The sequence below is a fragment of the Pleurodeles waltl genome, chromosome 10, assembly GCF_031143425.1.
Source record: "Pleurodeles waltl isolate 20211129_DDA chromosome 10, aPleWal1.hap1.20221129, whole genome shotgun sequence".
NCBI classification, from domain to species: Eukaryota; Metazoa; Chordata; class Amphibia; order Caudata; family Salamandridae; genus Pleurodeles; species Pleurodeles waltl.
The window spans coordinates 1,083,054,089-1,083,070,351 of NC_090449.1; the positions used below are offsets into that span (position 1 = coordinate 1,083,054,089).

Here is a 16,263-nt window from a genome sequence, read left to right on the forward strand (position 1 = left end):
CTCCTGCACAACTGTTCTTTGTTCAATGCAGTATTTAAGACGTTTGCTTGTACTTTCAGCTCGAAACCTGGAAACCTTGGGCAAGACTGACTGCATAGTGTGATCCCCATCATCATTTGCAGGGCTGTATTGGCAATATTTTTGCCCCCTTCCGCCAGATGTGCAGCTCCTTATAAATTGCTCTGGCAGGATCTTAACCAGCTCCACCATATTCCCCTAGTGCTGGTATGCATGTCTACTTAGGAAGGCATTTGAATGTGTGATGCGTCACTGATTGCCCACAATACGTTCACATTTTCTGCCCATCGGCTCCATCCGATCGCCTCCCAATCAGGAGGCGCCAGATGTTGAGGTAATAATTGGCCTTTTACGTGCCGTAGAAGTGATAATGGAATCAGCCGGTGACTGTGCCCTTCGATGAATATTTATGCTTCTTCGCCCTTGGAGTCCCTGCTGGACACGGGACTCGTTCCTAGACACTAGGCAGCATCAGAATGAATTGGTTCCCGGCTTGGGATGGCAAAGTATCCAGCAGGAAACAAGACTCAAGATCCTCCAGCTGATCCATATTTATAAGCAACACAAAAGGATGATGGACGGAGTGCTGACAATGCAAACACTCACCCCCAGTCACAGATCTGGGTTTAATCCATCGTTCTTTTGCTCACCATGCCACCCCAGGTTGGACCCAGCTATATGCAAATCAGTCTTGACCCTGTTCCTCATGGGAACAGTCCAGCCCGAACTGCCAAACCAGGTCCTCCCTGGACCGGAAACAAGCATCCTGGGACCGGTTTCAGGGTTTCACCCTTCATCAGCCAGGCTAGCTTGAATCCAGTGGCACATATTTATAAGCAGCCTTTTTTATGACCTGGTTGTACATTCCAATATCTTCCGGAAGTGAAGGCCTCGACAGATAACAGTATACACCTTCCTCTGGGGAGTCTGTCTACAGCTCCTGTCACTTTGAATCGGAGTACTCGGTCTCTTCAGAGCCCTCAAACAAGCCCAGTCCTTCTTGCTCCTCTTCCTCCTCATAGAAGAGCTCCTCTTAAGCCTCCTGTGGTTCAAGCGTTAAAGGAGGTTTGATTTCTTCAACAACCTTCTTGCCCTGGTCTTTCGGCGTCAAAGTTTCAGAGGGACTGAAACTTCTTTCAATGTTTCAATGTTCTTTCTATGTTCAGTCTGAAGCAACGTAGCCATTTTGGCCTAGAGCCATCTCTTTTTTCTCGATCTCTGTAGGCATACCTCTGGGTCGAGGATCGATGATGATTTTCTGTTGGACATCAAAGATTCCTTTGACAATGTATCAGTCATTGCGATTCTTTGTTCTACACAAGACTTCTTTCTTCGACAAAGTGTCTTCTCCTTGTCAGTCTTTCGGCAAGTGTGTCCTTTGTGAAGACTCAGCCAACTTTTTCATAGTAGCTGTATCTTTTACCTGAAGACTCTTTTCTTTGTTCATCATCTGGTCATCTACGTCGCAAATTCTCTGGACGGCGCCTGACATTTCTCCCTTGCACCTTCAGAGATGTTTTCCTCCATCTCGCATGACAGATGCAGGACTCTCAGCGATGGGGTTGGTTAAGGTCCCTGCATGGTGTAGTGTGCTTACCTATGCTTCCATCTCGCCATCAGCATCTTCAACCTAAACCTGCCACAGGTGTTGCAGTCACTTTGGTAAATCGATCGGAAGGCAGATGTTGCAGACAGAGATTTTGTGGTGACAATTTGGACATAACTGGAACAGAGCTTCCTCCATTACACCCAGCAGGGAGACCTCTGTCCGGGCATTCTCCAAAATGTCTCCTCTTGTACTTTTTTCTCAATGTTTTCTCTTAATTTCACCCAATATGTCAGCAAACTTCTCCCAAACTTCTTTCATCCTTGTGCCGGAGAGCCTTCACTCATGCATTCACACCCGACTGTGGGGGGGTGAGGGGTTTGGGGGGGGGGGGGGGGGGGGGATAATATATCTAAAGATGCCAACCAAAGGCCGGAGCTTTCAGGGGAGGGCGTGCATCATCACAGGAAGTACCAGATGGGGGAATCCATCAACGCCCAATGTACGAAAGTGCCTCTTTTTGATATGGTTACCCTTCAGTTTTTCTCTCATACATGACGATATTGTGACTAAGAGTGTACTGGGTACTTCCCTTGGAAATAGGTGTTACATGGTTTGGGAGGGCCACAGGTATGCTTCAAAGGGCATATTTGGTGCCCTTCTTGCATAATCCAGTTTGCACCGGTCCAGGGACCCCCCCAGTCCCTGCTATGGTGTGAAAGCACACAAAGGAAAGGGGATGGACCACGCCCCTGTCCATCCCCACCCCAGGGGTGGTGCCCAGAGCTCCTCCAGGTGACCACTTGGTTCTGCCATCTTGAAAGCAAGATGGACAGAAGCCCCTGGGAGTATCTGATTGGTCAGGACAGGTAGCTAACGTCAGTGATCCCAGCCCCCAATAGGTGGTCATCCTGTAGAGTAATAAAGCCCACTGTTAGGGCTGTTTAGGGACACCCTTGCGGGTGGGTCCTCAGATTCGGCGTGCAAGACTCCACAAGGACTCTTCTGCATCCACCTCTTCTTCACCGGAACCACTGCTGGACTTCACAGGAACCAAACAAGCCTGCAACTCCAGAGACAACCTCGCCTTGCAACATAGTTTCACCAGCTCTTTACAGCATCTGCAACATTTCCACGGCTGTGCATCCTCCATGGTCGGCAAGACTCCAGCTGCACCAAAGAAGCACAAAGGAATCTCCCTTGGAGTGAAGGAGTCACTCCCCTGCATCCGCAGTCACCGAAGGCAATGTAGGAGGCTGGCCTGGCTTATAGTGGGTACCTTGGTATCTACACCTTACACCAGGTCCAGTTATCCCTTATTAGTAGATTAGAGATGTTCTAGCAGCTTAGGCTGACCAAGGGAGCTGTAGCAGAGCAGCTTAGGCTGAACTATGAGACATGCAAAGCTCATGCAATACCACTTATAGTTACACAGTACTTATACACAAGTAAAGACAATACTCAGTGTTATCAAAAATAAAGGTATTTATTTGGGTGACAGTACCAAAAATATCTTAGAGGCAATACTCCTTCTGGAGGTAAGTGTTATACACAATATGTACACTAGACACCAAAATTAGACAAGTAAATAGTCATAGCACAATGTAAACAGTAGGAAATCCTATGGAATGCAATGGGAGATAATAGGTCTAGGGGCAACACAAACCATATACTAAACAAGCATTTACAATGCAACGGGTCTCGCGTTTGCTCATGTTAGAGCTGATCGCGTTGTAAACTCCTAACCTGACTTTTCACCTATCGGGCAAAAGTGCATTTATGTACATAACCCGAAAAAGTGAAATTAACTATGTAAAGCGCTCGACTTCTGCCAAGCGAGATCGCGCTCGTAAATTAGAGAAAAAGAAGTCCACGAGCCCGATGGAAAACAGCGAGCCTCGCATGTTTTCTGTACTTGGTCACTGCGCTCGAGGAGGGCTAGCCACCGGAAAAGGCATGACGTATGCATGCCTTCGACTAATGAAAGCAAGTGGATTTTATTAGGCAAGCCCACGAACCAATAAAAAACACTGACGTGAAGTTAACAGGGCTCCGAGCCCTTTTCTAAATACAAAAGCGTCTTGCTGCGATACGCATGCGCGAGCGCATGCAACGAAGGCTCGACCCTAAAAAGTGGAATGTGAATCATGAATTCCCCCCTAGACAAGTGTAGTGTGTGCAGAATCGCTGGGAGAGTAAGAATACAGTAAAGGTAACTAAATTACCCCACCCCAGGGCCCAGAAAAGCAGGAGTAAAGTACTGCAAGTTTCCTTAGGACACACTACACCTCGTTTTCGGGATTTTGCAGCAGCCAACCAAGTCTGCAAAGAACAACTGCTGGATCATTGGACCTGAAGACCTGCAAAGGAAGGGGACCAAGTCCAGAAGTGAAAAGAAGTTCCAGGAAGGACAGGAGCCTCTGGCAACCCAGAAGAGGGTGTAAAAGAAGAGTCCCCTGTTAGTCGAAGTCTGCAGGAATGCACCCTAGGAAGATGCCAGCGGGTTCCTGCATGATGCAAAAGAAGTTTTATGGCGTGAAGATCGTTGCGGGTGAGATTTCGTGTTGGAAGTCACCAACAAGCCTTGGCTACGGCAAAAGTGCGTTTTGTGTCAAAATGGCACTGGATGGACCCAGGAGGGACCTGGGGGCCTCAGCTCTGTGTGAGGAGAAAAAGTGGGCTCTCAGCACGTTAGAGAGCCCTGAGGATACCAGCCAGCACCCCCCAGGAGTCGCAGGATCCGGGTTCAAAGAAGGTGCAAAATGCAGTTGATGTAGCACAACAAAAGAAGGTCACACGCTGCCGGAGATCAACTCAGCGAGTTGTGTGTTGCAGGATGGATTGCTGGGGACCTGGGCCAGGCTGTGCACAAAGGAATTTTGCAAAGAGTGCACAGACGCCTCAGGAGACGAAGAAGACGCAATACACAGGGGCACCGTCGTTCTCGGGGAAGGCAAGGTCTTACCTCCGCCAAATTGCGTCAGCAGGAACTCAGGACAGGCTATGTCAATGATGTCCACCCTCTGTGTCCTTGGTAGCACGCTCGTCACTGTGAGAGGAGTCCCAGGTTACTGGTCGTCGTCTTGGAAGGTGCCTGCTTGGAGCAGGGGAGTGACTCCATCACTCCGCGGGAGATTTCTTCGGTCCTTCTGGTGCAGGATGAAGACAGGAAGTCTCCAGAGCGAGCACAGCATGGAAACTGTTGCAGTTGCTGACTTGGAGCTGAGGTTGCTGAAGAAAAGTGTCTCTAGTAGACACTTTGTTGCAGTTATAGCGTTTCTTAGACAAGGCTGCGGTTGATCCGAGGTCAAAAGAGTCTGAAGTTGTTGCGTGCACCTGGGGGTGCGTGCGTGGGGATGCATGCGTGTGTTGGGGTGCATGACTGTATATTGGTGGCAGGTGAGCCATTACTGGCCTGTCAAAGTCACATGCACTTTCCTAAGTCCTCCATTAACAGTTACACAACTGTGGCTTAGGTGCTGTGGGGGCAGGGGTAACCAATACAGCAGGAGTATAAAATCTAAGAATAAAAACCGCCTTTAGTAAGACGGACAGGTCTAAATGTGGGTCTACCTTCATTATGCCAGAAGACTCAAACAGCAACTCTCATGAGGCCCAATAAGGTCGAATTAGGACTGGAGTTAATCGTGCTCTGTCCAGAAGCACTTGGCTTGGCAGTTCGATCAAGACTAAACCCAAGTTGCACTTGAATGGACCTTGTTGGGAGTGACTTGTGGGGCAAAAGGGAGTGGCAGGAATGAGGCAAAAGCAATTGCAAATGGCAAGAATTAAAGCCCCATCGCCTTCTGTGTTTCATTATTCAAATAAAAGACTAAAGTGGCAAAATGCCTCTCCATCCCGCCTCCCCAGCCACCCCCCACAGGAGGAAAAGTGAATCACAACAAATAATACTGAACACTTAAGAAACCATCAATAGAAAGCATGTTATATAGGACTGAGATTACCTTCCCAGCAATCTTCTTCGGAGACGCTCCTCAGCTCTAAATGTGGGATCTGAATGTGAACAGCATCGCAGTCCGCGTAGAGGCCGCTGCCGGCTCGCACGTCTGACTCCGGATTAGCGTTGAGGTCACAAATCTCACTGTAGGAGTCCTGGATGTGAAAGGCAATTGTGTTGCAGAGAAAAAAAAAATACAGACTTTTACCAAGTTTCCCTCTTTCTACCCCTGCCCAGTAGCTAATCAATTTAATGGAACTGAGCACTAAATACAGAGTCACAGGAAGAAAGAATTGTTAGGTGCACCGCTCAAGTGATTAAAAGGGGAACTGAAGTGCCAAGATAGAGGGGAATCAGTGACACAGATGAACACTTTTGTTTCTTTAGGAGTGTTAGAAAACTTCCATTCCTTCTTTGCATACAGCAGATTTACGAGTTTGTTTCTGTGAGGGCTGCTCTTCGAGGTTTGAGCTCTAACCGCAGATTCCTCCCCAGTAGAATCATCCAAACCTAGGTTTTCAACAGCAACTGGTCTTACTCCAAGTTGCATACAGGCACCGGCTCTGCGTGCTGACATCAGTCTGTATTCTTCCACACCCTTGGACGCAGATCAGTCATGAAAGAATCAAAGCATCCCTTTATGCACAGGGCCTGTGTCTGCATCACCAACCCACCCTAAACACCAACAAAGCCCATGAAGAGCTGATCCTCTATGTGGTACTCCTTCATGAGCTCTCTGAAAACTGACAGCGTTGAAGGCGTCAAGCTGGTAGCATGGCACCTCCTTTCAAGGGACGAGGAGAGGAACACAGAAGGAATGGTGATGGACATGGAAGGGGCGATATAACATTTAGCAGCGAGTGTAGCGAGGTGGGTTCTGGTTGCAGTACCCCACACTTTGTGCCTGGTATTTAGATGCAACTTTAACTGAAATGCACTGGGTTCCTACTAACCAGGTCGCCAGTGTTCCTTCCCCAAAACAAGATACCTGATCACTTGATCCCCAAGTGACCAGGCCCTTTAGCAGCTCTAACTCCCTGGTAAATGGTACCAAAACTCAGAAGTTCTTTCTAGAGGGGCAGACTGACTGAAGGGCAAATGCTCGTGCTGAACAGGTCAGGGAATCGTACTTCCTTTGTCCAATACGGGGCTATTAAAAATGCTTCAGTCCAGTATGCATTGACCTTCTCAGAAACTGAGCACAAGCAGGAGTGGTGGAAATGTATTCAACACATTGAGTAGGCCCTCCTGGGGGTAGCTCTAGTGGTAGTATATGACTGCATTCTTGGCGTTAGCACACAAGTTCTACATGGGGACACCCCACTGGTCGAAGATATGCAGAGTCACTCAGGAAGGAAGATTTCATTTGCAGTCTGCCAGATCAACGCAACCACCTTATGTCCAGGGAAGAAGGAACCGGAGCCAGAGAGAGCATTTTTAAATTGTCCTACTGCAAAGTGGCGTTCCCCACTCCATGTTCACCTTCCGGGTGATCAGGCTGCTTTTGTCACAACTTCATAAGGGACCAGAAATACCCTAAGCAACACAAACATCATGAAGATCCATGTCGGATATACTTTCTGTGCTTTTTTAACACTTTAAAACCCGTAACCCTGGGAGGAACATTTTCCCTGGCACACTAGAATGCTAAACGTGGGAGTTACTACAACCAACAAAGTCTGAAACGGAGTTCAGTATTTATGCCAAATGGGTACAGAAAGAGAGAACCCAACGTCCGCACTCTGGGGTGGCACCTACATGCAATACAGGGAAGTTATGTCCAGAGCAGCACAAGACCATCATGGAGTCCGACGCGTCAGCATGTGAGCAGCAGAATATCCAGATCTCGCCTGCGGCCTGGGAGCACTTGAGAGGTGCAGTTAGAAATCTATATCCGAAACAGCCAGCAACGAGCTGAGAGAGTAAAAGATTGTCCTTTTTTGGTTTGTAAAATGGAATTAAATGAACAAGTTTATGCTTTAGGCCTCAAATAGTGTGAGTAGCAACTGAGTGAAGATCTATGCACAGTGTGACAGAATGTCCGCTTTTTCGGCCATGAGGAGGGTGTGGTCTCGCACAGTACATCTGCATGTAATGTTTTGGAACACACAAGTTTCAATGTTGTGCCAACAGTGGGAATTCTTTAACAGTGTGACAAGAACAGAGATTATAAAATTCTTACCAGAATCAGACGGGAAGAAAATGTGTCACAATCCACCGGACATCCATTTGGCTTTCTACAAATAAAGAATAAATCTGTGAATACTTTAAAGGCTCAAGTGGACAAAGTAACATTCAACAATATTAATACAAAACAATGGTAATTAACCAACACCAACTTGAATGTAATTTCAAAACGTTCTTGGCGGCGTACACTGCCTCTATGCTGGTCACTCCCGTAGACCCTCACAGCCCCTACCAGACTACTGAGCATACCTTACGCGGGTCCTCGACACTGAACATTTTAAGTTATACTCTTCAGGTTTCTTAAAGGAGTGTCTGCTGAAGAGTGGAGGGCTGCATAGAAGGCCTATATGAGGACAGCTTGATGGAAGCAGCCAGCCCAAGAGCTACAAGGCTGCCACAGCCTATCTGCACAGGCAGACCCAGAGACCAACAGGAAAGCATCATGCCGGCTGAGGAAGTAGCTTTAGCCATTGAGAAGCACAGGCCACATCACTCCCCACAACCCATCACGTAGGCCTTTCTATAGCACCAGAGGGACAAGGAGGCAGCCCGATGCAGGGTCTTGTTCAGATGGAGGAAGTAGCTAGTGGGGAAGTCAACAACTCTGAAAACATCTATCTACTCCTTACAGATCTGGAGATGGTGGTTATCTTGCCCTAAAGGTTGAACCACATCAAGAAACTGTTCTGCACTTCAGATTCTTGGTCCTAAGCACCTAATTACAAAGTTACATACCTTTGATAATGTTTTTTCTGTGGGTACTCCTTTTAACTGAAGATTCATCACCTCTTCAACAACCACAGGTGACTGTATCTGAAATTTTTCATAGCAATTGCTCTCGCGCACAGGCAGGCGGCGCCATTGGGGCATATAGGCACAAACCCTGCATACGGACATCAGTTTATCTTGAGCTTCTCTGTTGCCTCCGGAGCATAGCACTGGTGACCGATAGAAGACGAGTGATGAATCTGCCACGGACCTTTTAGGAATCACAAAGAGGGCTGGTTGGGAGAGGTATATGAGCCACCACTAAGAGCTCCCAAAGGCACCTCTTTCTTCTTAAGGAAACTTCTAGCTGCAAAGTCCTTACCTTTCCAACAAATATCAAACCAGGGCCTTCCAAAGGTACAGGGCATGAAGGAGGGACTCGCATCAAGAAGGGCTGTAGGATCAACCGGACAAACTGGCCTCCCTGTTGGGGGAGCAGTGCTTTGTGATTGTATGCACAGACACTTACGTAGGGGCCTCTCAACATTCAGTACTAGAAAAGCTCTTGCCAATGCCGCCGTGAAAGCCTCAACTCTGGTGAACCGCTGAGCCCCAAAGGATGCTTCACCTGGACTAGACTAGTTTCTGCACTCGCCTTCTCTTCATAGCATAGGCAAAGTCCACCAAAATCTGGTTGGCCACTCAGTACTCTTTGGTGAGCTTGAGCGGAATGTAAAAAAATAAATAAATAATAATAGCTCTTTTGAGGTCCAACTCCTCCTTCCAGGGATGTGGGAGACAGGATAAGGCAGATAGTGCAGTGGACTGGTCTAAATAGCAGGGCAGCACATTTAAAATGAGTTTCTGATTTTATTCTAAGCTTTACGTTTAGTTTTGATATCTTAATAGCATTGTTTGTTCTGTGAGGACAGACGATTGAGCTCCTAAGGGGTCACCCATGTTTGATGTCAAGTTGATGCACAGCCCCCACTGCTCGAAGAGCTGGGTAGAGCGGTGGTGCACGCACGGCACTAGTTTCCTTGGGGGGGACAAGATGAACATCCAAGAATAACTCGTATGTTCAGAAGCTGAAAACTTGAATGAGAGTGTGCTGTCAATGAACTGTCTAGGCCATCCAGCTTATCTAAAGGTTCGGAGTTGTCCAGAGAACTTACGAGAGAACTGCTGACTCAACGAATAACATTAAATTGTTCTACAGAATTTCGGAAGAGGGATTAACCCAATGAATTATGTCCGACGCGGGGTGATTAACAATGGGGTGGCCTACAGAGTCTGATGGTTCGGTGAGTGATCTACTCCATAAATTGAGTCTGAGTGAGAGAAGGTTTCTAGAGATCCAGCACAGCCCAGGATAGCACAGATCACTGCCGTTGTTGTGAACACTGCACATGGGTCTATTATGTTTTGTACAGTGTGGCTGCCCGATAAATACTTCAGTGATATTTGGAGCTGGTTGTTAATGTTGTTGCAGCAGAGGGACGATGAAGTTGGTGCTTACTTTTGGAGTGCTGCGAGGACGAGCAGTGGAAACAGCTCCCCCCTAAGCACTGCCATTTGATAGAAGATTCTAACAATTCCTGGTTCGAAAGTCAATGATGTGATGAATCCCGTGCAGTAATCTGATCTTGAGTCAGTAACACCCAATAGTGATGAAGTGCTCTTCAGTGCAGTGGGTGCCCCATATCTATGTACGCGTTGTGTTCCATGTACGTGTAGGGCTATGCAGAAAATCCCTCTTCTTCACTCCACACATCTAAGGAAGGCATCTTGAAATGCCCGCTATGTTCTATGACATTCAATTGAAGGATACCCCCACGGATGCACACTTCCAACAGTCATCTCTGAACTGTGTTTCGCTGGAATTCTTGGGCAGATTAGCAGAACAGCTGGAAGCGCTTAGTACAATATCAACGGCTCAATGGACTATTAACGGGCTTAGCACAGATGACGCTGCAACACTTACCTTTTACTTCTAACATTGTTTTCTGTATCTTTATCTCCATCCACATTTGTGAGCTCCAGCAAAATATCTTCCTCCTGTGGATCAAAACAAACTACTCAGTCTCACGGTTTACAATATTCCCAGTAGATGGTAATACATTATTTGACAACTATAAAGTCAAACAGCCACTTGCACAGCTCATTTCCAGCCACAACACCCGCCATCATGGTTCTAAAATAAATTTACAAAATATATTTTTCTATATAAAAAACTATTGACCTGGAGTTAAGTCTCATTGTGTGTTCCCCATTTATTGCCTGTATGTGTACAACAAATGCTTAACACTACCCTCTGATAAGCCCACTGCTCGACCACACTACCACAAATAGAGCGTTAGAGTCATCTGTTTTTGCCACTATCTTACCTCTAAGGGGAGCCCTTGGACTCTGTGCACACTATCTCTTACTTTGAGATAGTATATACAGAGCCAACTTCCTATAGGCAGGGTTTGCGTTATCCCCACGCTGCCTTCACACTGTGAGACCACGGCAAGTTCTGTGTCATTCCCACACGGACTCCACACTGTGAGACCACGGCAGGGTCGGTCTCATCCCCACGCTGACGCCACACTGAGACCATGGCAGGGTCTGTGTCATTCCCACAGTGACTCCACACTATGAGACCACAGCAGGGTCTTTCTCATTCCCACACGGACTCCACACTGTGAGACCACGGCAGGGTCTGTGTCATTCCCACACTGACTCCACACTGTGAGACCACAGCAGGGTCTGTCTCATCCCCACGCTGCCACCACACTGTGAGACCATGGCAGGGTCTGTGTCACCCCCACGCTGACTCCACACTGTAAGACCACGGCAGGGTCGGTCTCATTCCCACACTGACTCCACACTGTGAGACCACGGCATGGTCTGTCTCATCCCCACGCTGCCTCCACTCTGTGAGATCATGGCAGGGTCTGTGTCATCCCCACGCTGACTCCACACTGTGAGACCACGGCACGGTCTGTCTCATTCCCACACTGACTCCACACTGTGAGACCACGGCAGGGTCGGTCTCATCCCCACGCTGACGCCACACTGAGACCATGGCAGGGTCTGTGTCATTCCCACAGTGACTCCACACTATGAGACCACGGCAGGGTCTTTCTCATTCCCACACGGACTCCACACTGTGAGACCACGGCAGGGTCTGTGTCATTCCCACACTGACTCCACACTGTGAGACCACAGCAGGGTCTGTCTCATCCCCACGCTGCCACCACACTGTGAGACCATGGCAGGGTCTGTGTCACCCCCACGCTGACTCCACACTGTAAGACCACGGCAGGGTCGGTCTCATTCCCACACTGACTCCACACTGTGAGACCACGGCATGGTCTGTCTCATCCCCACGCTGCCTCCACTCTGTGAGATCATGGCAGGGTCTGTGTCATCCCCACGCTGACTCCACACTGTGAGACCACGGCACGGTCTGTCTCATTCCCACACTGACTCCACACTGTGAGACCACAGCAGGGTCTGTCTCATCCCCACGCTGCCGCCACACTGTGAGACCATGGCAGGGTCTGTGTCATCCCCACGCTGACTCCACACTGTAAGACCACGGCAGGGTCTGTCTCATTCCCACACTGACTCCACACTGTGAGACCACGGCATGGTCTGTCTCATCCCCACGCTGCCTCCACGCTGTGAGATCATGGCAGGGTCTGTGTCATCCCCACGCTGACTCCACACTGTGAGACCATGGCAGGGTCTGTGTCATTCCCACACTGACTGAACTATTTGTCAGACCAGGGCAGGTTTGTGTCATCCCCACACTGACTCCACACTGTGAGACCACGGCAGGGTATGTCTCATCCCCATGCTGACGCCACACTGAGACCATGGCAGGGTCTGTGTCATCCCCACGCTGACTCCACACTGAGACCACAGCAGGGTCTGTCTCATTCCCACACTGACTGCACACTGTGAGACCACGGCAGGGTCGCTGTCATTCCCACACTGACGCCACACTGTGAGACCACGGCAGGGTCTGTCTAATCCCCACGCTGATGCCACACTGTGAGACCACGGCAGGGTCGCTGTCATTCCCACACTGCCGCCACACTGTGAGACCACGGCAGGGTCTGTCTAATCCCCACGCTGATGCCACACTGTGAGACCATGGCAGGGTCTGTGTCATTCCCACACTGACTCCACACTATGAGACCACGGCAGGGTCTTTCTCATTCCCACACGGACTCCACACCGTGAGACCACGGCATGGTCTGTCTCATCCCCACGCTGCCTCCACACTGTTAGACCACGGCAGGGTCTGTGTCATTCCCACACTGACTGCACACTGTGAGACCACGGCAGGGTCGGTGTCATTCCCACACTGACTCCACACTGTGAGACCACGGCAGGGTCGGTCTCATTCCCACACTGACTCCACACTGTGAGACCACAGCAGGGTCTGTCTCATCCCCACGCTGCCGCCACATTGTAAGACCATGGCAGGGTCTGTGTCATCCCCACGCTGACTCCACACTGTGAGACCACGGCAGGGTCGGTCTCATTCCCACACTGACTCCATACTGTGAGACCATGGCAGGGTCTGTGTCATTCCCACACTGACTCCACACTATGAGACCACGGCAGGGTCTTTCTCATTCCCACACGGACTCCACACCGTGAGACCACGGCATGGTCTGTCTCATCCCCACGCTGCCGCCACACTGTGAGACCATGGCAGGGTCTGTGTCATCCCCACGCTGACTCCACACTGTAAGACCACGGCAGGGTCAGTCTCATTCCCACACTGACTCCACACTGTGAGACCACAGCATGGTCTGTCTCATCCCCACGCTGCCTCCACGCTGTGAGATCATGGCAGGGTCTGTGTCATCCCCACGCTGACTCCACACTGTGAGACCATGGCAGGGTCTGTGTCATTCCCACACTGACTGAACTATTTGTCAGACCAGGGCAGGTTTGTGTCATCCCCACACTGACTCCACACTGTGAGACCACGGCAGGGTCTGTCTCATCCCCACGCTGACTCCACACTGTGAGACCATGGCAGGGTCTGTGTCATCCCCACGCTGACTCCACACTGTGAGACCACGGCATGGTCTGTCTCATCCCCACGCTGCCTCCACACTGTGAGACCACGGCAGGGTCTGTGTCATTCCCACGCTGACTCCACACTGAGACCACGGCAGGGTCTGTCTCATTCCCACACTGACTCCACACTGTGAGACCACAGCAGGGTCTGTCTCATCCCCACGCTGCCACCACACTGTGAGACCATGGCAGGGTCTGTCTCATTCCCACGCTGACTCCACACTGAGACCACAGCAGGGTCTGTCTCATCCCCACGCTGCCGCCACACTGTGAGACCATAGCAGGGTCTGTGTCATCCCCACGCTGACTCCACACCGTGAGACCACGGCAGGGTCTGTCTCATTCCCACACTGACTCCACACTGAGACCACGGCAGGGTCTGTCTCATCCCCACGCTGATGCCACACTGTGAGACCATGGCAGGGTCTGGGTCATTCCCACGCTGACTCCACACTGAGACCACGGCAGGGTCTGTGTCATTCCCACGCTGACTCCACACTGAGACCACGGCAGGGTCTGTGCCATTCCCACACTGACTCCACACTGTGAGACCACGGCAGGGTCTGGCTCATTCCCCCACTGACTCCACACTGTGAGACCACGGCAGGGTCTGTCTCATTCCCACACTGACGCCACACTGTGAGACCACGGCAGGGTCTGTATCATCCCCATGCTGACTCCACACTGAGACCACAGCAGGGTCTGTCTCATTCCCACGCTGACTCCACACTGAGACCACAGCAGGGTCTGTCTCATCCCCACGCTGCCGCCACACTGTGAGACCACAGCAGGGTCTGTGTCATTCCCGTGCTGACTCCACACTGTGAGACCACAGCAGGGTCTGTGTCATCCCCACGCTGACTCCACACTGTGAGACCACAGCAGGGTCTGTGTCATTCCCGTGCTGACTCCACACTGTGAGACCACGGCAGGGTCTGTATCATCCCCACGCTAACTCAGCACTGAGACCATAGCAGGGTCTGCTTCATCCCCAAGCTGACTCCACATTGTTTATGAGACCAGGACATGGTCTATGTCATCCCCAAGCGGACTCCAGACTGTGAGACCACGTCAGGGTTTATGAAATCCCCACTCTGACTCTGCACTGTTTGTGAGACTATGGCAGGGTTTGTCTCATCTCCACACTGACTCCGCACTGCGAGACCAGGGCAGGGTTCTTGTCAGCCCCATGCGGAATCCACAATGTTTGTGAGAACAGTGCAGGGTGTGTCTCATTCCCACACGGACTCCACAGTGTTTTGACAAACCGGGCCAGGGTTTGTGTGCTCTTGCGTGGGTTGTGGATGGTTAGTTAACTATATCAGAGTGGACAGGTGTGTCCCACCAGTTCAGGTAGGACAGACATGGTCACTAATGCCCCCCATCCGGGCAGGATAGGGATAGTGGGCAGGAGGTGGTGAGCCTCTGCCTGGGGTGCAGTTGTTCTGCCGGTCCAGCTGTGTCAACAGGTTATGGTGACTTTTCGACTGGGCTGGGGGTGCTTCATTTACACATTAGTATAGACCAATACTTTCTTGCAAGTTCAGCTCCCTAGGGATGGTTTGACACTTGCCTTGCTGTTGACTAGAACAGGAAGACCTTCAAGCCCAGATTATACCTTTGGTGGAGGGGCGCAGACTTATTGTAGGAAAATGGCTCCTTGTTGCAGTTACCTCCTGTAAGGAAATGCCTCCTTAGCATGGTTACCCCCTGACTTTTTGCCTTTACTGATGCTAACTTATGATTTGAAAGTGTGCTGGGACCCACCAGTGTTCTTTCGCTAAACTGTACCTTTGTCTCCACAATTGGCACAACCCTGGCACTCAGGTAAGTCCCTTGTAACTGGTACCTCTGGTACCAAGGGCCCTGATGCCAGGAAAGGTCTCTAAGGGCTGCAGCATGTCAGAATAATAAACCCACACTGATGCCAGTGTTGGATTAATTAAAAAATGCACACAGAGGGCATCTTAGAAATGTCCCCTGTAATTTACCCAATCTTTCAGTGGAGGACTGACTGTTCAGTGCCAACCTGCCACTGAGCGATATGTTTCTGACCCCCATGGGGTGAGAGCCTTTGTGCTCTCTGAAGCCAGAAACAATGCCTGTCCTGGGTAGAGGTGCTTCACACCTCCCCCCTTCAGGAACTGTAACACCTGACGGTGAGCCTCAAAGGCTCAGGCCTGGTGTTACAATGTCCCGAGGGCACTCCAGCCAGTGGAGATGCCCGCCCCCCGGACGAGCCCCCACTTTTGGCGGCAAGTCCTGAGGGATAATGAGAAAACAAGGAGTCATCACCCTCTCAGCCAGGTCCACCCCTAAGGTGATGAGAGCTGAAGTGACCCCCTCCTTGGAAAATCCTTCATCTTGTTTGGGAAGGGAGGGAGCACAAGGAGGGTATAGCCACCCTCAAAGACAGTAGCCATTGGCTACTGCCCTGTGACCCTAACACTCCCTGAAATTCACTATTTAGGGGCGATCCTGAAACCAGGACTTCAGATTCCTGACGACCTACAAAAAAGGACTGCCTAGCTGAAAAATCCTGCAGAGAAGAAGGAAGACAACAACTGCTTTGGCCCCAGCCCTACCGGCCTGTCTCCAACTTCAGAGAACCTGAACCTACACCAGTGATGCATCCTGCGGGCCCAGCGACCTCTGCCAACTCAGAGGACTGCCCTGCAACTACAAAGGATCAGGAACTCCTGTGGACAGCTGACCTGTCCAACCAAAGAAAGAAGAAACCATCTTTAAAAGGACTCTC

At 50.2% G+C, this 16,263-nt stretch overlaps 1 protein-coding gene across 5 annotated transcripts in view; it reads right to left on the reverse strand.

Annotated features, from left to right (window-relative positions):
* The window catches only part of FAM13B (family with sequence similarity 13 member B), a 387,820-nt gene that overhangs the window by 228,416 nt on the left and 143,141 nt on the right, over positions 1 to 16,263 (reverse strand). For all 5 annotated transcript variants that reach the window (XM_069212170.1, XM_069212171.1, XM_069212172.1 and 2 more), the window contains 3 exons: positions 10,402 to 10,475; positions 7,705 to 7,759; positions 5,530 to 5,677 (listed from right to left, as the gene is read on the reverse strand). In XM_069212170.1, coding sequence (XP_069068271.1) covers positions 5,530 to 5,677; positions 7,705 to 7,759; positions 10,402 to 10,475 — 277 coding nt within the window. The remainder of the gene's footprint in view (positions 1 to 5,529; positions 5,678 to 7,704; positions 7,760 to 10,401; positions 10,476 to 16,263) is intronic.